This window comes from Aethina tumida, chromosome 6 (assembly GCF_024364675.1).
Source record: "Aethina tumida isolate Nest 87 chromosome 6, icAetTumi1.1, whole genome shotgun sequence".
In the NCBI taxonomy this organism is placed as follows: Eukaryota; Metazoa; Arthropoda; class Insecta; order Coleoptera; family Nitidulidae; genus Aethina; species Aethina tumida.
This window is the reverse complement of record NC_065440.1, coordinates 13,098,797-13,122,180: the sequence shown is the minus strand read 5'-3', so window position 1 is coordinate 13,122,180 and position 23,384 is coordinate 13,098,797. Positions and strand designations below refer to the sequence as shown.

Here is a 23,384-nt window from a genome sequence, read left to right as displayed (position 1 = left end):
TGTCTGTTTGTTTCGTTTTTTAAGGAGAATGTGGAAAACACTAGAATTTATCGATTCTATCCAATAACTTGGTCAATTTAATGTAAATTTATATAAAAAATAAACAGTTATTTGGCAGTAATAACAACTGTAAAGAGTCAGTTTCTCCTCAAGATAAATTTTCTTTTGTTTTATATAACAATTTACTGATTCCATTAATGAAAACCGAAAGTAAATCAAACTTACAGTTAACTAGTTACAGCGAAGTAAAGTAGTTCTTGATTTATTTATATTTTGAAAGTATCAGTCTCTCCTCTCTAACTCGTTGAAAGTTTCTTTAATTTATATAAAAATAAACAGTTCTATAGAATAAAATTAACTGATTTCAGAATTAAACACTGCAATTAATTGGAATTCACGGTTTGTCAGTAATAACCAATTATACCATAAAGTGTGATTCACATTTATATCGATCTCTCTTCATGATAATTTGAACAATTTTCTTTTAATTTATATAAGAATAACCAATTATATAGAAAAATAATCACCGATTTCATTAATGAAAACTGCAAATAAATCGAATTTACAGTTAGTTAGTTTTAGCAATGTAAAGTGAGTAAGTAGTTCTTAATTTAATGCTTTTGAATGTAACAGTCTCTCCTCTCTCTAACTCGGTCAAATTTTCTATGATTTATATAAAAATAAATAGTTCTATAGAATAAAATACACTGATTTCAGAAATAAACACTGCAATTAAGTGGAATTCACGGTTTGTCAGAAATAACCAATTATACCATAAAGTGTGATTCAAAATTATCTCAGTCTCTCCTTATAATAACTTGAACAGTTTCCAAATTAAATATATAAGAATAGCCAATTATATAGAAAAATAATGGCTGATTTCATTAATGAAAACTGCAAATAAATCTAACTTACAGTTAGTTAATTATAGCAATGTAAAGTGCGTAGTTCTTAATTTAATCCTTTTGAATGTAACAGTCTCTCCTCTTTCTAACTCAGTCAAATTTTCTTTAATTTATATAAAAATAAATAGTTCTATAGAATAAAATCCACTGATTTCAGAAATAAACACTGCAATTAAGTGGAATTCAAGGTTTGTCAGTAATAACCAATTATAACATAAACTGAAATTCACATTTATGTCAGTTTCTCCTCATGATAATTTGAACAGTTTTCTTTTAATTAATATAAGAATATCTAATTATATAAAAAAAATCGCTGATTTCATTAATGAAAATCGCAAGTAAAACGGATTTCCAGTCAGTTATAGTAATGTGTTGAATGCGTAGTTGATTTAATGCTTTTGAATGTATCAATCTCTCCTCTCTCTAACTCGTTCAAATGTTCTTTATTTTATATAAAAATAAGAATAGAATAGAATAAAATCTACTGATTTCAGAATTAAACACTGCAATTAAGTAGAATTCACGAATTGTCACTAATAACCAAATATACAGTGTAAATTGTGATTTACGTTTATATCAGTTTCTCCTCATTTTTCAGCAATTATTGATTTAATAAAGAGATTTTGGGATGGGCAATAAAACAACAAATCTTTATAATTAATTTAATTTGTAACTATAATTTATTATAAATACAGGCGCTATTTTTCAAAAAAAAAAAAACAAATAAATAAATACAACAGAACAAAAATATACAATAAATAATCTTAGCGATTGAATGAAATGAAATAAATGATGGTACGATTTTATAGCTATTTGTTTTTTTTTGCAATAATATCATACTTTTTTTATACAGAGTATTTTTATCATTTTTTATGTTACTTTGTCTCTTGTCCAACTATAGTGACTAGGGCAAGTTCTATTATAAAAATATATCTAGAACTTGAACGATAATATGACTAGATCGAGATTTACGATGAAATTTTTCAGCCACCGCCCGACAAAACAAAACAAAAGCCACGCAAAAGCCAAGTATATATATATGTATATGTATATATATACATAGAACCGAAGCCGTTCCCTGAACACCGGAAAATTAAAATATACCTGAGTCAAAAATATCAATCGAAATTAACGGATTGTCCTTGGAAAAAATAAAAACAAAATAAAAATCAGCAAAATTGCGCGGACTTTTGCCCGGGTGGGGGCCAACCATAAAAACACTTTCACCTACAAACCCAAAAGTAACTACAACCCATAACACCTATACAAACCTAAAAAATAGTAAATGTTAACAAGTTTGTGTGTTCGTTGTATACCGCGTTATGTATTGTGTTAATCCGAGTCGCAACGTAAATTTTCCCATTTTGTTTCATCCATAAAAAAATATATCGAGTCGGGGCGTAGCAACCCCGGAAGCGGGGGTGGCCGTTAAGCCCGCGCGCAGAACGAAAAAACGGGTTCACCTAAGTCTTTTTAATCTCACAATCGACAAACGTGTGTAAAAATCAACAACCGAATTAAATACTAAAAAAATTAAGTAAATCACAATGTGTACGGCTCCATTGCACCGGTAAAACTACGGAAAAAAAACATCCTAGTCAAGGTGTTGATCCACCAGACAAGCAATCATCCCTCCAGAGTTGTCGTACGTGTTTCCGGACGTTTTGAGTGGTGCATCAACGCCGTCCAAAACGGGGGGCCTGGACCCCAAGAAAAACGAAATGACACTAGTACTTCTTTATACAAACGACAACAATACCGTTTTTCATATTAATTTTTTTTTTGTATAGTTTTACATGTATTTGTTCCTCACCAAAAAGCTAAAAGGCAACATTAAAAATCATCGTCCGGCACGCCGACGGACGACATCCGATCCTTGCGGACCGGCCGCTCTAAAAAAATGCGGCCACCCCCCGGAACTAGTCGCCCGTCGTTGCGCCGCCCACAACCACCTTCTGCGTGTGTAGTTTAGTGTCAGTGTGTGTGTGGGGGGGATGGTTTATGGAAACAAACGAGTCCGTGCCACTCTACTATGTCACCGGGCGGAAGCGGCGCATCCTAACCTGGCTCTCGGAGGGCGGTTCGCCACCTGGCGGCGGCGGCGGCGGACCCTCCGACGATTCCGGTGACGACTCCGGCGCGTCTATCAGACACGTGTTTATCCCTCTCACCCTCAAACCTAAAACAATCATTAAATGTTAATGGTGAAGTTGGCGGTTCATTAAGGAGTGTTTACCGCTGCTGGAGTGACGTTTGAAACGGAGGTTGAGTTGGCTGGGGTCGGTCACGTACTTTTCGCCCTGTCTGCGCCGTCGCAGGCCGGGCGTCAGGTCGCCCGACCACGACATGCACTTGGCCAGACGTAGGCCGCCCACTGCGACCGGAATTTTCGATATCCTGCCGCCCTCGGGCGCCGGACTCGTCTGCAACACCACAATTTAACAATCCAGAGCTACTAGAACTTAGCAAAGGGTAACTTACGGAAGATTCTCTTAGTATTTGACTGGCGTTGTCGACGCCGCTGTCCTCGTCGTCGCACTCGTGCCTCTTGTCCCTCAAAACGGGATTGTCGGTGGCGTCGAAGTACTCCGATTGTTCCTCCAGGCCGCCCGGACTCAGACCGTTGGCCATCGACTTTCGATCCCTGTCAAAGAAGGCTGTAACTTCTGTTGGAACGTTGAACAAGTTTTTGGCAACTCACCTGGACTCGGGATTGTTGGCGACGAAAGTCACGGCCGGATTGGTGGTGAGGTCCACACCAGGGGAGCACTTTAACCTCTCACCTTCGGGGTGCAACCCCAGTCTGTCTTGGTTTATGACGTTTTTGTCGCTGTTGCTGCTGTCTGATCTGTCGCCGGAATGGAGGTTGTTTCTTATGGCTACTGTTGGTTTTAACTGAAATGTATCATAGCTATTTGAATGAGCATATCGATAAAATTGTTAATTTATCATTGTTTTGGTTGAGTGGACAGAATACATCCAGTAAAGTATAAGTTACTCAAATTATTGATGAATTTAATAAAGATAAATATCAACAAAGCTAAGAAGTCACCATTCAATCAAAATTCATTATTAAATTCTCTTAAATTGGTCACTGTACATTATACACAAAAGTTTGATAAAGTTAATTAATATACAAGGAACCGGAAAACTTATTAGATAAACAATTAAATAACATATTAAAATAACAAAAAAATGTAAATAACGACAACAATAACTCAAATTCTTGACGAGACCACCAAGACTTACCAACTCTATTTTTTTAAATATAAACAAAGCTGAGAAGTCACACCACACAATCAAAATTCATTATTAAATTCTCTTAAAATTGGACCACTGTATTCTATTTCTTTTGTCAATGAGTATATTATACACAAAATTTTGATAAAGTTAATTAATATGCAAAGAAGCTGAAAATTTAATAGATAAACAATTAAATAACGCATTAAAGTGGAAAACGTAGGTTACAACGATAACTCAAATTCTTGACGAGACTATTAACTTACTAACTCCATTTTTTAAATATAAACATAGTTGAAAAGTCACCACTTAACCAAAACTCAAATATTAAATATTATATATTAAAAATTGGTAATTAAGTACCATAGATTTTTGTGAGTTGCTCCGACTAAGGCTCTCGACCTTCTCAAAATTAATGGCAGACCCATTCAGTGATCTTCTATGGATCCGTTTTCTGTCTTCGGATTTGTCTTCATTTCCGGATTTTTTTTCCGTTTCCGTGCTCGATGACTCGGACTCCTTGTTGTTGGTCTGTTTCGTTTTACCATCCTTGTGTTCTTTGGACTTGTCTTGGACTTCTGTCTCTTTCACATCAATTTTGTCTACAATATCAGGTTTCGGTGTGTCGTTATGTGGCTCCGCGTCCGGCTGTTTTTCCTCGTCGCCTGGAACTTTAACAAATGTAACGGTTTCAACTATTTTATTAGATTGTGGGACTCACCTTCGACGCTGACGCGCTTTTTCACCTCCCGCTCCTGCAACAACTTTTCCAAACTGACCTCAGGGGCGAAAGATATTTGTTCCCGCTTCGGACTGGGCAAGTCTGGCGGTGTTTCGTTCCTCTCCTTGCTGCTCTGCTTCAATATGCTTTTAGTCCTTTCGGGTCTTTTGGACGTGTCCTCCTGACAGTTGTTCGTCGGAGTCTTCTCCCTCAGCGACTCCTTTGGCACTACCCGTATCTCCAACTTGCCGGCCACCTAATTAACGACACGAATTAAAACGAAACTTAGGCTGGGGAACGTAAGGTTACCTCCTGCAGTCCCTCGTTGTCGTTCTGGTCCTCCTCCTCCTTGCTCTTCAGCTCCTCCTTCTCCGGCAGTGGAATGGATGGCAAGCTGTTCCACTTCTGCGGCTCCGGCGACTTTTCCTCCTCCTCATCGTTCTGGAGGTGCCTGGAGGCGACGTTTCTCATCACGTCGACGCGGAACAGGAGATCGTCGAAGGCCGCCTGCTGAAGTAGAGGCGGCTTCAAGTTGGCCCTGACGCACGGTCCCAAACATGGCGTTGACCAAGCCCTTGGCAGACCAGCTAAAAAAATTATTCTTAAGGTGGTTATTTGCAACTTTTAACCATGATGATGAAGGTTTACCTTCCAACAAGTACTGTCTCATACTCACTCGCGTTCCGACTGTTTTCAAGTATTTTTAAAACCGACCGTTTAGTTTTGATTTCTATTATTATTTTACTCGTTTTTCTAGAAATATATGCGAATAATAATAGATACTATTCGTTTCTATTAATAGCACGGCGACAGTTTGATTAATACACATTTTTTTAGCATCGGATTCGAATTAAATATCCTCAGTTGAAAACTGATGGACACACATTGATTCTTTTGTGGGAAACGAATCAGAAAATGTTGGCCAAATATAAACAGTTCCAGACAAGGTCGCAATTAAAACCATATTAAATCCCAAAGTTCAATTTATTGTTAATTTTAATGACCGCCTCTCTTTCATCCTTTTTTTGTTTGCTTGAGTCACACAAGATACGTTAATAAAATTGATTTAATTTTTGGTACCAGAACTGATTTTTTGAATTTTGAACTCGTTTCTATCTTTAAGGGTGTATTAGTAGTACTACAGACTGTTAAAATAAAAAGCAGCAGCTGAATTTAACCTATTTATGAACTACAGCCGAATCTACATATCACAAAAAACTGTAGTAAATATCACACGTTTTTTCAATGCTTTTTAACAATGTCTTTTTTTTGTTTCATTAACTGCTACACCATAAACTATGGAAGTACTGTGAAAAAATATATTTATGTGTACTTAAAGACTGATGAACGGGGTGTTAATAACGTGCCCCAGAATTTCGGTCAGCAGGACGAAAGACCTCCTCCAGGAAAAGTTCCTGCTAACTACAATACAACAAGGTTAGATATAATCGCACAGGAACAACAGGACGAACCAGACAACACCACAGAAATATACTTTTCCACAACACCAACAACAAGACCTAAACCAAAAAAAAAAAACAACAAAAAAAAAATGAAAGAAAGGCGCCCACTGACTCGATTACTCGAAAGTACCAATAAATAAACGGTGTGAACCTCACAAATTCTTACCGACTAGATCCGGATAGTCCTCGATGCCGGCGATGTTGATGTAACGCCTGTGGCTGGTCCGCGAGTCCTCGGAGATGCGGCTCAGGGCCGGCGGCGCCGTGACGGGTGGCAAAGCACAGGAGGCGGACGCGGCGGCGCCCGCTTCCGAATGGGCGGCCAGGTGGGCACGGTGCTCGGGACTTTCCGGCTTCCACTCGTTGTCCGTCGTCTCCTCGCTGTCGTCGAACTGCGACTTCCACTGCGACGCCAAGGTCAGTGCGCCACCTCGGGTCACCTGGAACGATAGTCGGGGGATGAGACCTGAGTGCTTTATACAGGATGTTAAAAAACAATGTATTCTCAAACAAATAAATATAAAGGGTTTGAATTAAGTGACTTACAGTAGTACCGTAGACTAATGTTCTTTAATATCTCCAAATAAAGAATATAAAGGGTTTGAACCAGATGATCTTGTATGTCATACCTCGAGACTATTTACGGTAGTACTATAGACAAATGTTTAAAGGGAATATTTAAATCAGACAATCTTGAGGTTAATCGCAGCTCAAGCTCCTCAAGGCTGTTTATAGTGGTACCAGTTAGTAGATTCTTAGATATTCCCAAGAAAATAAATCTAAAAGGTTTGAATTTGGTGATACATTGGGTTTGAACCAGGTGATCTTGCATGCCATTCGAAGCTTCAGCTCTTCGAGAAAATTTATGGTAGTACCATAGACAAATATTTATAAGTATCCCTAGAAAATGAAATTTAAAGAGTTTGAATCATAAGATTATGGATATTCGTAGCTGCAGTTTTTCGAGATTATTTACAGTAGTACCGTAGACCGATTTTCTTAGATATCTCTAATAAAAAAATCTAAAGGTTTTGAACCAGGCGATCTTGCTTGCCATGCATAGCTGCAGCTTCTCGAGACATTTTACGATAGTACTGAAGATAAATGTTTATAAACATCCCTATAAATACAAATCTAAAGGATTTGAATCCGACAATCGTAAGAATATTCATAGCTGGAGCTCCTTTACAGTAGTATCACAGAATAGATTCTCAGATATTCACAAGAAAATAAATCTAAAGAGTTTGAATTTGGTGATAAAGTAGTACCATAGGTGATATACTCAACAAAGAAACCTAATGGGTTTGAACCAGACGATCTTGCATGCCATTCGTAGCTGCAGACTATTTGTGGTAGTACCGTAGACAAATATTTATAAATATTCTTAGAAAAAGAAATCTAAAGAGTCGGAATCATATGACTAAAGGATATTCGCAGCTGCAGTTTTTCGAGATTATTTACAATAGTACCGTAGACTGATGTCTCTATCTCGAAAAAAACAATCTAAAAGATTTGAAGCAGACAATCTTTAAGATATCCGTAGCTGAATATATTCTTAGATATTCACTAAAAATAAATCTAAAGGTGGTAAAATTTGGTGATACAGTAGTACCATTCAAAAGACCATTCATTGGGTTTTACAGACCGTCTGGATACCACACAGACTTCCTGATAAACAGTACTATTTGTACCACTCAATATTCGATGAATTCCTCCAAACATATATATGAAAGTGCTTATTTTCATCCTTATAAAGGATTCATCTCATGTCTTACCTGTTGACTAACGTTCTCGTCGTCCATGAGGGCGAACTGCGTCAAGCTCTGGTCGCGCACGCCGCTCCTGGAACTCCTGGCGGCGCTGGGCTGCCGCCTCCTCGGCCTCTCCTGCTCCGGCGTGGCGACTGGCGACTCCACCAGGCTGCCACCGTCGGTGACAGCCCTACCCTGCGCCGCAGAGGCGGATGCGCCTCCAGGCGCCACTACTCTAAGACGACCGAGGGTGGCGACACCGGACTGGCTCTTGCGTAGGGGCGCCGGACGGGCGTTCGCGTCCGACGTGGACTTGGCCGAGGCGACCGCCGCCTCGTTGTCGAGTCGGTCCGGTGGCTGTTCAAGGTGGGAAGTGGCACGACGCTTGCGGACTACAACAACAACACAGTTTCAGATGGTACGTGCGCACAGGTACAATCCCTCCAATGCTTAAGGAACATTTACCAAGAATTGGACGGATTTCTGAAATGACTTCCACAAGGGTGGGAAGCAAGGACATTAAAACAGTCTTACCAACGACGGACACAAGTGAAAATGATTTCAGAAATCGCCTCAACTCAAGTCAAATCCAGCACATCGACAGAGAAAAACGGCAGTACCACGTGCTCCCGTCGCCTACAGTACTTTCTTCGACATCCTAAGGACAAAGAGGGCAACAGTTGTCTGATTGGACTCAAGGGCGTTACCCTCGTGGGATGGGGAGTGGTGGGGGATCCGTTGGTCGTACTCACCGTGATCCGTTGTCGCTGTTGCGTTGCAGTTTTTGTCCACGCCCGTTCTGACGCCAGTCTGCGTTTCCGTCACGTACGGTACTGTGTTTTCCGTTTCTATCCTCTTTCTTGATTCCAGATGAACCTACAACGTATCAATATTAGTACCTCTATTAAATTATTAGTGTAATTGCGGGGTGGTACCTCTTTGTTGTCGGTAGGTTCGATGTTTTCTTGGTTGTTGTCGGTTTGGGGGTGTTTGGCGTGTTTGGGGGCGGCGGTGGGCAGGATCGAGGTCGGTTGCGGTGCCACCGTTATTGCCGCATTGTCGCCAGTCGATTGCTTCTCCCAGTCGTAGGGATCTGATTCTTTGACGCCACGACGCTTCATACATCTCTCGAACAACGAGATCAACATCTAAAAACAAACATTGTAGACCAGTTTATATTTAAAACGTTCCACAAACAGATGGTACCTGATAGTCCGGCTTGTCTGCGTACTCCAGACTCTGGATGTGGTCGAGGAACTGCTTGAGATCGGACGGTAGGTGTTTAAGCAGCAGACGGTGGTCGTACTTTTCTTTCATCAGTCCGACCTGTTCCTTGTCTTTAACCTTGCGCCAGGGCAGCTGTCCGTTCACGAACTCCACCAACATGTAAAACAGACTCCACAGGTCGTCGTGTCGCCCCATTTCTAAAACATCAACAGTTCTTTAATGACATAGACCAAAGGTGGGTAAGTATCGTACCTCTGTTTTTGTGTGCGTTGATGCTGGCATAGCGGACGGTGCCCCGGAAGCCGGCGGCGGCTCTGGGAGCTCTAACTTCGCCAGTAGCCGTCGTGTATTGCCTCGCCAGGCCGAAGTCTAACATGTATACTTTCCTACAATTATATGGCAGTCTTCCCATGGAAAAATTACTCTGTAATACACAATTATTAATAATACAAAGACTTGAATCAAACATTGAAGGACTTACTGGTTTGATATCACGGTGCAAGAAACCAACAGAGTGTATGCTTTCTATTGCTCTGAGTATTTGAAGGCCCAAACGCAGGGTGGTCGACAAGCTGAACGCGGCCCTCTGCTGGGCACGCCTCAGCTCGGCCAGATTGCGACCCTGAAGCTGCATCACCACGTAGTTGAACCTGTCGTTCCTTCCACAGCCGATGAACCTAATCAAATTACATCCAAACAGTCAAAATCAATAACCAACTAGACCAGCCAAGAAACCGGTGCGTAATAAACGAAAATCGATACACTAAAGTAACGATTTGATGGTGGAACGTCTTCGTAAATAGCTATTGGTTAGTTTACCTGCATATGTGCTCTTTGCCCTGCAGCTTTTTGAGTACGGCCACCTCCATTTTGAGGACCTGTTTCGGCTGACGGGCCGACTCAACCTTGAGGGCGACCTGTTCCCGCGTGATCAGGTCCAGGCCCTCGTATATCTCGCCGAAGCCTCCTCCCCCAATTTTTTTGACCACCTTCAAGGGAAAACACATGATGTTCAATGCTTTGAGTCGTCTCGAATGTTCGTTTTATGACGCTATTTTTTTTTTAATTGTTTTAGTATTTAATTTCAAGTGTTCAGTCACAGATATTCAGAAGGCGGTGTTTTAATATTGTTAATTAATAGTTAAACATTAATAGACAACAGAAGTAATAGATAACAAGGCCAACAATCGAAGAAAATATAAAAATAGTACGAAAACTAGTATTTTTATTAATAGAGAAATCTTTTTTGACGAGTAATGTCAAAAATCGGACGTAAAAACATTGAAAATAAAAAATTTATTGAACAAAACTAAATTTGTAAAAAATACACCATCTTTTTTAATAAATCTAGATCATATTTAATACATTTCTTATTGTTAAAAGTCAAAAATGAGAAAATAAAGAGTTTATCTTATTACTATTAAACCACTGACAAAATGTAATGAATAAGAACCTTTTTATTAATTAAGAGTTAAATAATATAAAAAAGTGGCGAATGTCAAAGAAAAATCACAAATACAATGAAAACGTCTTAAAACATCCAAACTAATACCAACAAACCGAATAAAACAATTTTTTTATCAAATACATATTTTTCAATAAATCTGGATTATATTTAATAGTTTTCTTATTGTTAGATGTCAAAAATAAGAAAGTAAAATTTACTAAAATTGATGTAAATACATTGAAAATAAAGAGATTAATCTGTTATAATTAATGAATAGTTAAATGTTATTCTAAATTGAAAAAACCACAGAAAAAATTGATAACAAGACTAAAAACGATGGAAATATATAAATGCAAAGAAAAACAATATTTTTATTAATTAAGCATTAAATAATGTAAAAAAGTGGAGAGTGTCAAAGAAAAACCACATATACAATGAAGACGTTTTAAAACAAAGATAATACCAACTGAATAAAACAAATTTTTCAACAAATAGCCATGATCCATATTTTTTAATAAATATAGATTGGATTTAATATACTTTTTATTATTAAATGTCACATATAAGAAAGTAAAGTTTACTAAAATTAATTTACTATTATTAATAAACAATCAAATAGTATTCTAAACTGAAGAAACTACAGAAGAAATTGATAAAAATAACCATTGAAAAAATATAAAAGTACAACAAAAAACAATATTTTTATTAATCAAATATGAAATATTGTAAACAAGAGGTAAATTTAAAAAAAAACACACAGATACAATGAAGACGTCTTAAAACAATCAAGATAATACCAACTGAACAAAGGGAATACAACAAATTTTAATAAATTTGGATTTATATTTAATATAATATATTTCATACTGTTAAATGACAGAAATAAGTAAGTAAATTTGACTACAATTGATGTAAAACATTGGAAATATAAAGTTTAATGTATTATGGTTAATAAATAATTAAATGTAATTCTAAATTGAAGTAACAAAATTTATAAAAAGACCAATATCCATTAAAAAATATAAAAGTATAACGAAAAACAATATTTTTATTAATCAAATGTTAAATATTGTAAACAAGAGGTAAATGTCAAAGAAATACCACAAATACAATATAGTAAAGACGTCTTACAACAATCAACATGATACCAACTGAACAAATCGAATATAACAAATTTTTCAATAAATAAGGTAATACATATTTTCTTTTATAAATGTAGATTATATTCAATATATTTCTTATTTTTAAATCTCAGAAATAAGAAAGTAAAGATTACTAGAATTGATTTAAAAACATTGGAAATATAGAATTTAATTTATTATAGTTAATAAGCAATTAAATGTTATTCTAAATTGACTAACTACAGAAGAAATTGGTAAAAAGACCAAAGAATATAAAAACATGACAAAAATATTTCTATTAAAGTAAAAAGAGAGGTGAATGTCAAAAAAACTAGAAATATAATGAATACGTTTTAAAACAATCAAGGTTTTCTATGACAATCAAGATAATACCAACTAACCAAAACGAATAATATAAATTTTGCAACAAATAAAATGTCAGCTTTAAGAAACAAAGGTTTACTAAACAAATATTATTCTAAATTGAAGGAACAACAGAAGAAAATCCCAACAACAAATGAAAAAATATGAAAATACAACGAAAAACAGTATTTCGTTATTAAATTATACCCAAAACTGTTAAATGTCAAAAGTACAGAGAATATTGAAGACTGTTGTAAATCAACAATATTAATAAATAGACCAAATGAACAAAGTAAAACAAGTTTCCAATAAATACAATAAAACACCACTTAATTATTTAAGGACTTAAATTATTTAGTTTACGACCCCATCAATTTTAAATGAGTAGAGTACGTCGTTAATAGTATTTTTGTTATCATAAATGAGTCACAGAATTTTACTTAAACGGATCAAACAAAAGTGAAACTTAACAACAATTAAATATTAATCGAAATGAGCGAATTAACACAGTAGATTTTAATGTTCAATAACGGCGAAAGTCAAAAATACAGTGAAGACGTTTTAATCAACAAAAAAACCATTACCAACCGAACAAAAAGTCAATCGAAAAGGAAGCACCACCCCTCATTACAAAAACGGAAAACCTTGAACTGCAGACACACAAACAACGGGCCACACAAGACACCGCCGTCATTGCGTGTCCCAGTTACGTCCGGGATCAATCCGTCCGTACGAAACGAAAAGTGGGCGAAGCGAACCACACAAAAAACAAAAATGATTAAAACAATCAGAAAGCACACGGGGGGTTGGTTACCTTCCACCGTTCCTTGACCACATGTCCGGGCTGCAGGAGGTCCTCGGACGTCATCTTGATGTTGTTGTTCCTGTCCGTCGACGAGGGGCCGCTAGCCTGCTCCCAGCTCAATTTGTTCGACCTGCCGACAAACCATCGCTGCGTGAACGGCACACGACCGACATTTTACACCCGTCTCAAATTTTTTACTACCAATCTGAAGCGGGGTGTGTATACAACCAGCAAAACACCCCCGCGTCCGGCGGCCACAGCTGATGCGACGAGGCGCGCGCGTGCGCCGACCGCGCGGACGTGAGAGTGTCGGGTTAAAACGCCCGAGCGATATTGATTTTTGGCGTGCGACCGAAATTTACGAAGAAACAATTCGATTTCGGCTGATTTACAACAATTGGCGGGGCGATGGGTAAATTGGGGCCCGGTGCGATTCACAAGCGCAGCTGTGATTGGTTCACCGGGGGGACAGGCGTCGACAAGGTTGTTTACAGGTGATTTTTGTGTCAAAAAGCCGAGTTAACGACGACAAACCTTAAACCGTACCGAAATAACCCCGTTTAATAATAGAACCGAAAGGATAAGACGCGGGCCTTTTGACACGCCAATCAAACCTGCAAATCATGCAACAGAAGTCGGGTTTCGGTGTCCGCGAAACGGACACCAGCACTTCCGTGAACAACAAGCTAGGCTAATAGGAACAAAAGGGGGATTAACTGGGTGAATCCGGATCCGGGAGCCGGAGCCTGAGCCATGCACAAAATTAATGCGGTGTTCAGCGTACTACTTCGTGGTTAACGGAACGGGGAACGGGGTTTTGATTTATTTTTTTTTGTTGGCGTGGTTGTTAAGTTGTTTAGCTAATTGTGTGTGCGGTGGGATTATTTGTACGGGTTTGGTCTTACAGTTGTCGGATGTTACGATCGATTCGGTAGCCATTTTTGCGGGCACTGCGATGAAGTTAGGCCACCGTTTTTCCCCCAGGTTAGTGACTGGCGTACGGTCTGGCGGCGGGAAAGTTTGAATTTTTACGTACCATCATTGAGAATTTTGGGGAGATTTTGGGCGCCGCGAGGTGCTCTCGACACACGCGGACTTTTTCGACACTTCGAATTTTGACGTACCTGATCGACTGATTGATTGATGTTTGATTTATTTTCTATTAAAGATCGTACCGCGGATCTGTATCGTGAATTGATTTCAAGTCAAACAAACAACGATCGGTCAGAATGCGGACGTCGCGACGCTCTTATGACTGGTTCGACGAACTGCGACGTCGATTTAAAAATATAACGGCGTTGAATAATCACGGAATCTCCACCAGATCTTCGCGTCTGATTAATGTTTTGGACGCTGCGTGTTGCGAAAGTTTTACGGGATTATTTTCGTTTCGATGGATGCGTTCAGTATGGGGAAACAGGTGCATTTTTACAATTTGGATTGTAGTTTGTGATTTGACGGATTTGAGTATTCGGGGGGACCAAGCCAAATAGTTTGAATGTTTTTGGCTCGTTTTATTAGGTGTAATAAAAGTGGTTTAACGAGATTTATACAAATTTATAAAAATAATCGTTTAGTGTTTAAATAAATAGGCGAATTGGACCTTGGATTTAGCTACAATTTTATCAAAAAGTTGTTTTTTTCACGATTCAAAATATTATTATAACTAATCTAAAATACTTCTGAATTATTTATTAAAAGGAATGTTTGAATGAATATTTATTAAAAGAAATGTTTCAACATTATTTTTAAATTTACCTGTCAAAATATACGTCGTTTTATATAAAAAAAATCGACAGTTAAAAAAATTGTACACTAAGAAAAACTTTAAAATGGTTTTTCTATTTAACTGTTAAGTACTCGTTATTTTAAATAGAAAATATATATTATATAAAATGTTATACATTTTTTGTTAAAAATTAAGAAATTTCATCATAATAAAGTTTAAATAAAACTCTTAAAAGTTGAACTACTTCAAATTACTTTTAATTTAACTGTTGAAGTACTCGTTATTCCAATTACAAAATATTTGTTGTTTAAATAAAATAATTTCATAAATAAAATAATAAATTTTATTTATGTTTATGAAATTTAATATTTATTAATTTCAACTAGAAAATATATATTGTGTTCTTTAGAAACTCCTTTAAATATCTTCAATTTTAACTGTTAAAGTACTCGTTATTTAGATTACAAAATATTAAATTTAATTTATGAAATTAAGCAATAAGGATTTTCATCATAATAAAGTTTAAGTAAAACTGTTCAATTAGACTATTTCAAAGTACTTCAATATATTCAATTTTAACTGTTAAAGTACTCATTATATAAATTACAAAATATTTGTTATTTAAAGTTACAAATATTAAATTTAATTTATGAAATTAATCAATTTAATGTTCATTAATGTTTAATAAAAACTGTTCAATTAAGACGTTTCAATAAGACTAAAACTATGCTCAATATATATTGTTTAATTTTGAAAATGTTAAGAAATTTTCTGTTAAAAATTTTTATTGTAATAATGTTTAAGTAAAACTGTTTAATTAGTCTATTTCAAAGTGCTTCAAATATCTTCAGTTTTAACTGTTAAAGTACTCGTTATAAGTACAACATATTTGTTACTTAAAGTTACAAATATTAAATTTAATTTATGACATTAAACTATTTAATGTTTATTAACGTTTAATAAAAACTGTTAAATTAAGACGTTTCAATAAGATTGAAAATATGCTCATATGAATACTCATTATTTCAACTAGAAAATATATATTGTTTAATTTTGAAAATGTTAGAAAATTTTTCGTTAAAAAAATAAGGATTTTCATCATAATAAAGTTTAAGTAAAACTGTTTAATTAGTATATTTCAAATTGATTCAAATATATTCAATTTTAACTGTTAAATAACTCAAATATTAAATTTAATTTATGAAATTAAACAATTTAATTTTAATTAATAAACTTTTCAATTAAAACATTTCAATAAAATTGAAATTATGCTCACCAATTTAACTGTTAAATTACTCAATATTAAAATTATAAAATATATATTGCTTAAATTTAAAATTTTTTTGTTTAAAATTAATAAATTTCATCATAATAAAATCTAAGTTTAATTAAACTTTTTCTAAACGCTTCAAATCTCCTCAACTGTTAAAATACTCGTTATTTGAATTATAAAATATTTGTTATTTAAAGTAAAATTACAAATATTAATTTTTTATGAAATTAATTAATTTAATTTTCTTTAATATTTAAGATAATATATCAAATTAAGCTGTACAAAATATTTATTGTTTAAAGTTACAAATATTATGTTCCTTCGAAATTTAGGAATTTATTTGTCATTAATAAGTTTCATTCGATTTGAAATACTCATTATTTCAATTAAAATATGTAAATTGTTGAGTTTTTTTGATAAACAGAAATAAATAATTCAAAATTATATATACACTTCAAAAATCTAAAGCTTTTTTTGTTTATTTAACTATTAACTGTTTATTCGTTTGTAATTTCTTCAAAGGGATAATATACTGAATAAAATAAATAAATTTAACCACAATATTTAAGGAAATTGTTCAATTAGACTTACTTAAATTATTAATTCTTAACTGTTAAAGTTAAGAATTAATAATAAGTTTATTAAAAGTTTTGATTAGAAAATATATGTTTTTCAATAAAAATTTAAAAAAGTAAAAAGATTTAATTGACATGCATTAAAATTGTTACTGTTCTTTCATATTAATTAGAAATTTTAATTACAAATATATTAATTTTATTACAAATATAACGTCATTAATATTTAAGAAGGAAAAATTGTTAATCAATATGTAAAAATTAAATTAATATTAGATTATAATTAAGGATCACTTTTGTTTCTAAATATCTATTGTTTATTTAACAATTTATTACTATACATGATAAAATAAATAAAAAAATGTAATTTTAAAAATAAGTATTAATAGTAAATGAAATTTAAAAATGTAGTATTTTACATAACAAATTGTATCAAAACATGACCCTGACTAAATTGCTCTGAATTTGAAAATTGGTGGTGCAAAATCGTTTAATCTGATATTTTGTAACAAAAATTTGTAAACAAAAATTGCCGAAATCGCACTTAAATCATGATGTTTACGTGGTCCTAAGAAATGCATAAAAATTATTTTTGCGTTTTTCTTGCCCGGCGCCGTTTAAAAATAAACCCCGTGTAGGTTTCCAAGTTCTCGTGATTAATACACAGTGTGTCATCACATACCTTTACAATTCCCACCGAATAATCAATTTTTATAACTAAAAAATCCAATTAAAATTAGTCCCAAATAGACGGATTAACAAGTTAACGAGCACCCAGTCGGCAAACTAGCAACAAAAACTGAGGGGGTGGTTAAACTGTATTTACCCCAAAGTCGGCCACTTCATGTCGAGTTCAAAATGCTCAAACACGACCCATTCGAACCGTCATCACCGCCACACACAACTGTGGATCCACACGCGCGACTCGCCAGCACCTCGCGCCTCCGTGCCCGAAAGATATCTAAAACGTCCAGGTGCATAGCTTCCTCAGCGTCACCCGGATCTAAGACCCAATTGTTTTTCTGCCGCGATTGTTTCGCTCTTCGTTCTCCGTTTTATTTATAAACACTCTCGGGTTATTTCAGAGTTTTTGGCAGGTGACTTTTTCGCATTGTTTCTTAATTTAAATTGATATTGGGTGCCGGAAAAGTACTTTAAACTTTAAAATAACACGTTATAGTCAGCAATTTTTTGCCAACGTTCTGCGAGCAAATTTATCTAAGGGGACTAAAAGTGTGGGTACTTGGAGCTGTATAAAATTGGACGATGACAGAATTAATAGTCACATGGAGAAATATCTGGACTATATGGTGGCCTCATCAGATTTGCCAGCTTCAACCCATTATCAAAACCAGAATTGTTGTAATAAACTCCATATTTTATAAGTTATATGAGTACATTTAAATTTGTAACATTTTTATGTCGAATTTGGTTATAAACGTGATTCCCCATGTTTTCTATAGGGTTGATGTCTGGAGATTGGGACAAATCGTCGATGCTTTGGTTTTTTGGCCAATTTTTAATTAAATAAAACACCAAAAACGATCAAATTTACATGAATTGTGGTTATTAATTGAAGACCATTGATAATATTTCATTTAATCTTTGCCTCACCATTTACAGGCGGTTATAAAGGACAAAGGATGTCCAATAAAATATTAAAGTTACGTATAAATTATTTAACAAATATATATTTTTAAAGTGAGCTATTTCTGAGCAGCCACATTTCACATTAATTTATGTAGAAATTATTTTTATTTTGGTACAAAATGAATAATGGAAGAAGCAACATGGTGTTATGTATAATCCTTAGTCTTTTGTTGAATTTCGTTGCATGAAGCCTCTTCTAATGATTGATCCATTGATGTTTAATAACTGGTCTATTGTCAAACAGGTTACACGAACATTTTGCAAGAGATATTCATTAATTTCTTCTCTGGTACAAGTTTCAGACTGACCTGGATGTTGATCCAACTTTTTAAATCAATGAGACCAGAATCGTGGGGCTTCCTCCCTTACAGCATCTTCTCCAAACGCATTCTGAATGCAACTTGCCATTTCTGTTGCTATGAAGTTCATTTTTGAACTCAGAAAGGAACACGAATTAAAACCTAAAAACGTTTAAAATTTAATGTAGGAAAATATAAATACATAACATAGTCAGAAAGAGCATAAAAAGCTTTCAAATAATGTACAGTTTAATAAAAAAATGTTAAAATATAACATAAAAATGTATTTAAACTAATTATGTACTGAAAACTTATTATTACTCTTTCCCAACTAACACTAGGGGTCCTCAAATAAAACGAGTATGTATTTTCTTAATAAAATTTACTTAAATTATGTCGCCTAGAATATTACAATTGAATTTACATATCTAAGAAAGTTATACAGAATTATGAATTGATGTCATTTAGGTTTGACCAGAACACAAATTCGCTTAACCGCAGTCTGTTGCTCCAAGTAGTTCAATGAATCCTTGCTTGATTGAGGGTTCGGAGTGGGTGGAGATAAACATAACGAACAAAAAATGCAATCGTCCCGAATTGTTGTGGTAGTTGGTTGGAGGGGGCTGGGGGTTGGGTTTTTGGACAGTAGTCTGTGGTAGTTCGATCGAGAACCGGCATCCATTATTACAGGCCTGAGATCTTCACAATAAACAAAAAAGCTGCAGAAAATGTTACCCAAGATTCCTGAGCTGTCGAAATAATCGGCACGTTTATAGTTTTTATTGTATAAAAAATCTACGGCTGAAAAGACTTACAAAAGAATTAGCTTAGGTTGATTTCAACAAATCAGGAACCGAAACGGTTTTTTTTTATTTTATTATTGGTTGTTGAAGTTTTTTTTTTACATGAATTGGTTTTTTTTTTTAATTTTTTTGTTTAAATGTATATGTACGAAACAGTCCATGTTTTTTTTACTAACACTCTTCCTGTTCCTGTGACTTTCTAACACATCTTGCTACTTTCCTTTTAAATTCTGAATAGGATTCTCGCCACTCTTTCTGCAATAAAAATTAATAAATCCGTGAGTTTCCTTAATTAAGGTAACACAAAAATCAATTAAATATTCGCATTTTTATACGGTACAAAAACTTTAAAATGGTTAAATATTGACTGAAAGCAAAGAAAAGTATATGAATTTGTTTCTTAAACCATTTTAAGCAATTTTTTATTTGATTAATTTAAATAAATTGGTCATTATTAATTAAATTAGTGCATATATACATAATTTTAAACAAATTCAAGTATACACAAAAAATCTATTCATTTAATAATAAACGACATATTAATTAAATTATAGTAAAAATTAGGCCTAATGAGATAATGTAATAAAAAATATAAATTTGTTTCTAAAAGTACATTTTTATAATTAAATAATGACTGAATGTTTTATCTACTTAATTTAATAAATTTAATAACTTATATTAATTAAATTAATCAAAAAATTAATAAAATTTTCATTTTTTAAACGAATACCAAATTAAAATATATTCTCCCTCTTAAACCTAAAAATATATTAAACATTACATAATTAAATATGACATTTGAGTAGAAACTAATTTAAAAATATAAAAAGAAAGGCTTTGAATAGTCAATTGAATAGATAATAGTAATGAAAAACATAAATTAGTTTCTTAAAGTAATTTTCTATAATTAAATCAGAACTGAAATTATTATTAAATTAATAAAAAAATTAGTAAAATTATCATTTTTAAACAAGTACCAAATTAAAATATATCTTCTCTCTTACAGATTACAAAATTCATTTATTTGAGTGGTTGTAAGGGGAAATATATAAATTAATTTAATTATTTTTTTTTATAATTAAATAATAATATTGGTTTTCATTATTTAATTTAACTGATTTTTTAAAACAGTCCTGTTAATTCTTAATTAATTTATTCTATTAAATTAAGAATTACAGTTTGCGCAGTTTATTCTGATGTAACTGACAAAATATCAACGATTTATTGCGGTTTTCACTTCACACAATCAGCAGATTTTTTCCAAGGAACTGCTTATCTTTATATAAATTAATGTTGCAAGAATAGATATATAAATTTTAATCAATCTTTTTTTAAGTAAGTTATGATTTTAATGTTTCCTTTGATTTAATGAATTTATACAAATCAACAATGTATTATTAAATTAGGACAGCCATTTAAACAATTATATTGAAATTTTGAATGATTAATTTATGTAAAATGACACAATTTATTATTAAATTAGTGCCAAAGTAATATAATTTTCTTACTAATTTAAAATGTGAAACAGATTAACCAGTTTTGAAGGCTAATTATTGACTTCGTAGCAATGGTAGATGTATAAATTTGTTTCTTAAAACATTACATTCAGAGAAAGTAATATATACAAACATGTTGTTGCACTTTGATTGACTGGAAACTAACTTTAAATAAACACACCAAACGCAAAATATTATGAATGAACAACTGAAATGTGTAGTATTCATTCAATTACACATATATATGTAACCAGGATATCTGAATGAACTTACTGCAGCATCAACATTGGCAGGTGATTCATCATTTGGATCGGCTAACATTGATATAACTGATATTAAGATAGTTTCTACTGTGTGCACTGGCAGCCACCTCTCCGAGGCCTTTTCATAACCAAACTTATCATCGCCCGGCTCGTGCAATATCGAAATGCACACGTCCCCGTTTTTGTCAACTAAAAAAAAATTAACAATAGTAACACTACGATAGAGACCGATACACATTAACTTACTGTTGGGATGCCAGATTTCCGTGACGAATTTCATTTTGGGCGGCCTCAGCGGGTATTCTTTGGGAAAGTACAGGTGGCATTTGAAGAATCCGCCCTCGCTGCAAAAAATCAAACGGAAACGGATGCGTTAACAACGTGTTTTAAAAATAGCAATTTTGAAGGTTAGTACTTACTATAGGGTGTCTGGTGGACCTATGATGAGTACTTCCCATCTGTATATGTCATTGTCGTCTATCAAGCCCGCAGAAAACCCTTCCACCGGGTTTTTGTTCAGTTCTGCAAGCGAATTTGGTGATCAGTCTTTGTGTGCACACAAGGTCAGAAGCGGGGCAAAAAATCGCCGTCCGTGGGCTTCCGCGTGCGTAGCACACGCAAGGGAGCCGACACGGGGGCTGAACGCCACCGCACGCCGGTGGCCGCGAGGTGAGCGACCAACGAAAAAAACAAGAAAAAAGGCAAAAACCGGCCCAAAATAACAGTATCGATTTTCACGGAACACTTGTCAAAAGCTCGCTGTCAACCGGCCGCGGCGAGTCGGAGCTCGCCCGCGGACCGTGTCCCGTGAAAATCGCACCGCGGTGCCCCGGACCAAAACCGCCCCGCACGTTACGGGGCCCCCGGTGGTGCGGGCGAACGCCTCAATCGACGGTGCACCGGTACAAATTATCAATTCAACAAACCTGCCAGCTGTTTGCGTAATAGGAGGGCCGACTGTGGTTCTGACATTAATACAAGTTTAATTTTGAAACCGTTTTTTAGGCAAACAAACACTCCGGTGACTTTAAAAGATGGCCGGTGCAAACCTGCAAAGTGAAGACCGCATTGAGTCAAACATATGTTGTTTCCGGCCGTGTTGGTACCACTGACAAATGTCACGGATGCGCTCCGCCACCTCTTGTCGGGTAGTCGCACCATTCGTGTTTTCTCTGCTAATTGTAAGTATTTATTTGTTATTATTATACTATTATCATTTTTAACCAAATTCTTCATAAATTTTAAATGTCCACCTGACATGACATGTCTGTCAGACATGTGTCACAATTTAACAACAATATTCTTTCAATTTATTACGTTTGGATCAACAATATTTATTAAAAAAATTTATTAATTTGAATCAAATACATCTATAAGATACCGGAATGATGATTATTAATACGAACTACGAAATTATATGAATTGGCAACATTAATATTTCAGAACCTCTGCAATTTTTAATCACCAAGCTTGGTATAATTGGATTAGATGGCGCCACTTTTTGCAACTTTTTAAAAATTGGTTACTGCTGATGCATAAATGCCGCCAGTGCATCATTTACTTTGCACAATTAGCGTATAGCTCTATCATGTTAATAGAAGAAATACAAATACTCCTATAGACGTATTTGATTTGAAAGTTTTTTTTTTTAAGTGTCACCACCCATGAATTCACTAATAAACTGCACGACATATATTTTCTTTCATAAGGAATTCTGTAAGTTAAATGCGCAGTTATAGGCAACTCATATTATAAAGACACTTTCACAATTGAATTTTTCTATAAAATTGTTTATTTGTTATGTTTTTAGAGAATATTGTTCTAGGTATCAAGACCGATGCCAATTTCTTTAAAATTACAATTACGTTGCGTATTTAATACATATATTTCACTATAACTGAAATATTATCAGTTTAATTAAAGTTAAATTTTCGCTATAAAATATTATCAGTCCGATTTAAATTTTATTTTCACTATTAGACTTAGCAGATTTTTTTATATAGAATAATGTATTTTTACATAGAATAAAGAATAAATTGTTTTAGTTATCTACAGGAGAGACTGATGCATCCAATTTGTTTAAATCAGGAATTACGTTATGTAGTTTAATTCACTATAACTGAAATATTATCAGTCCGAATTAAATTCTATTTTCACTATTGGAATTAGTGAATTTTCTTTTATAGAATAATGTGTTTTTATATAGCATAAAGAAGAAATTGCTCTAGATATTTAGAGAAGAGACTGACGCAT

The 23,384-nt window shown here is 34.3% G+C and overlaps 2 protein-coding genes across 3 annotated transcripts; both read right to left on the bottom strand.

Moving 5' to 3' along the window:
- Window positions 1–1,553: 1,553 nt before the first annotated feature.
- Window positions 1,554–17,592, bottom strand: LOC109605372 (tau-tubulin kinase homolog Asator). The gene is made up of 17 exons (XM_049968383.1): window positions 17,447–17,592; window positions 13,053–13,173; window positions 10,127–10,296; window positions 9,789–9,984; window positions 9,560–9,731; window positions 9,287–9,504; window positions 9,016–9,228; window positions 8,833–8,956; window positions 8,105–8,472; window positions 6,496–6,769; window positions 5,176–5,453; window positions 4,867–5,122; window positions 4,509–4,816; window positions 3,607–3,800; window positions 3,387–3,549; window positions 3,142–3,328; window positions 1,554–3,084 (listed from the first exon to the last, which is right to left on the bottom strand). The coding sequence occupies exons 1-17, from the start codon at window positions 17,464–17,466 to the stop codon at window positions 2,936–2,938; spliced, it is 3,411 nt and encodes a 1,136-aa protein (XP_049824340.1). The 5' UTR covers window positions 17,467–17,592; the 3' UTR covers window positions 1,554–2,935.
- Window positions 17,593–18,934: 1,342 nt separating this feature from the next.
- Window positions 18,935–22,222, bottom strand: LOC109605371 (ubiquitin-conjugating enzyme E2 G1). 2 transcript variants are annotated; one of them, XR_007548427.1, is made up of 6 exons: window positions 22,058–22,222; window positions 21,551–21,653; window positions 21,378–21,475; window positions 21,142–21,320; window positions 19,385–19,627; window positions 18,935–19,318 (listed from the first exon to the last, which is right to left on the bottom strand). XR_007548427.1 is itself a non-coding variant. In XM_020021945.2 (5 exons), the coding sequence occupies exons 1-5, from the start codon at window positions 22,101–22,103 to the stop codon at window positions 19,544–19,546; spliced, it is 510 nt and encodes a 169-aa protein (XP_019877504.1). In that variant the 5' UTR covers window positions 22,104–22,222; the 3' UTR covers window positions 18,935–19,543. The 2 variants fall into 2 exon arrangements, 1 of the variants encoding a protein (XP_019877504.1); XM_020021945.2 differs by having other exon boundaries at window positions 18,935–19,627.
- Window positions 22,223–23,384: the final 1,162 nt, after the last annotated feature.

Coding starts and splice junctions, on each gene's coding strand:
- LOC109605371 (XM_020021945.2), bottom strand. CDS start 22,103: ATGTCAGAACCACAGTCGGCCCTCCTATTACGCAAACAGCTGGCAG. Junction 21,476..21,550: donor GGTCCACCAGACACCCTATA/GTAAGTACTAAC, acceptor GATTTTTTGCAG/CGAGGGCGGATTCTTCAAAT. Junction 21,321..21,377: donor GGAAATCTGGCATCCCAACA/GTAAGTTAATGT, acceptor ATTTTTTTTTAG/TTGACAAAAACGGGGACGTG.
- LOC109605372 (XM_049968383.1), bottom strand. CDS start 17,466: ATGAAGTGGCCGACTTTGGG. Junction 10,297..13,052: donor TGGTCAAGGAACGGTGGAAG/GTAACCAACCCC, acceptor TTTCCCTTGAAG/GTGGTCAAAAAAATTGGGGG. Junction 8,957..9,015: donor AACCTACCGACAACAAAGAG/GTACCACCCCGC, acceptor GATACGTTGTAG/GTTCATCTGGAATCAAGAAA.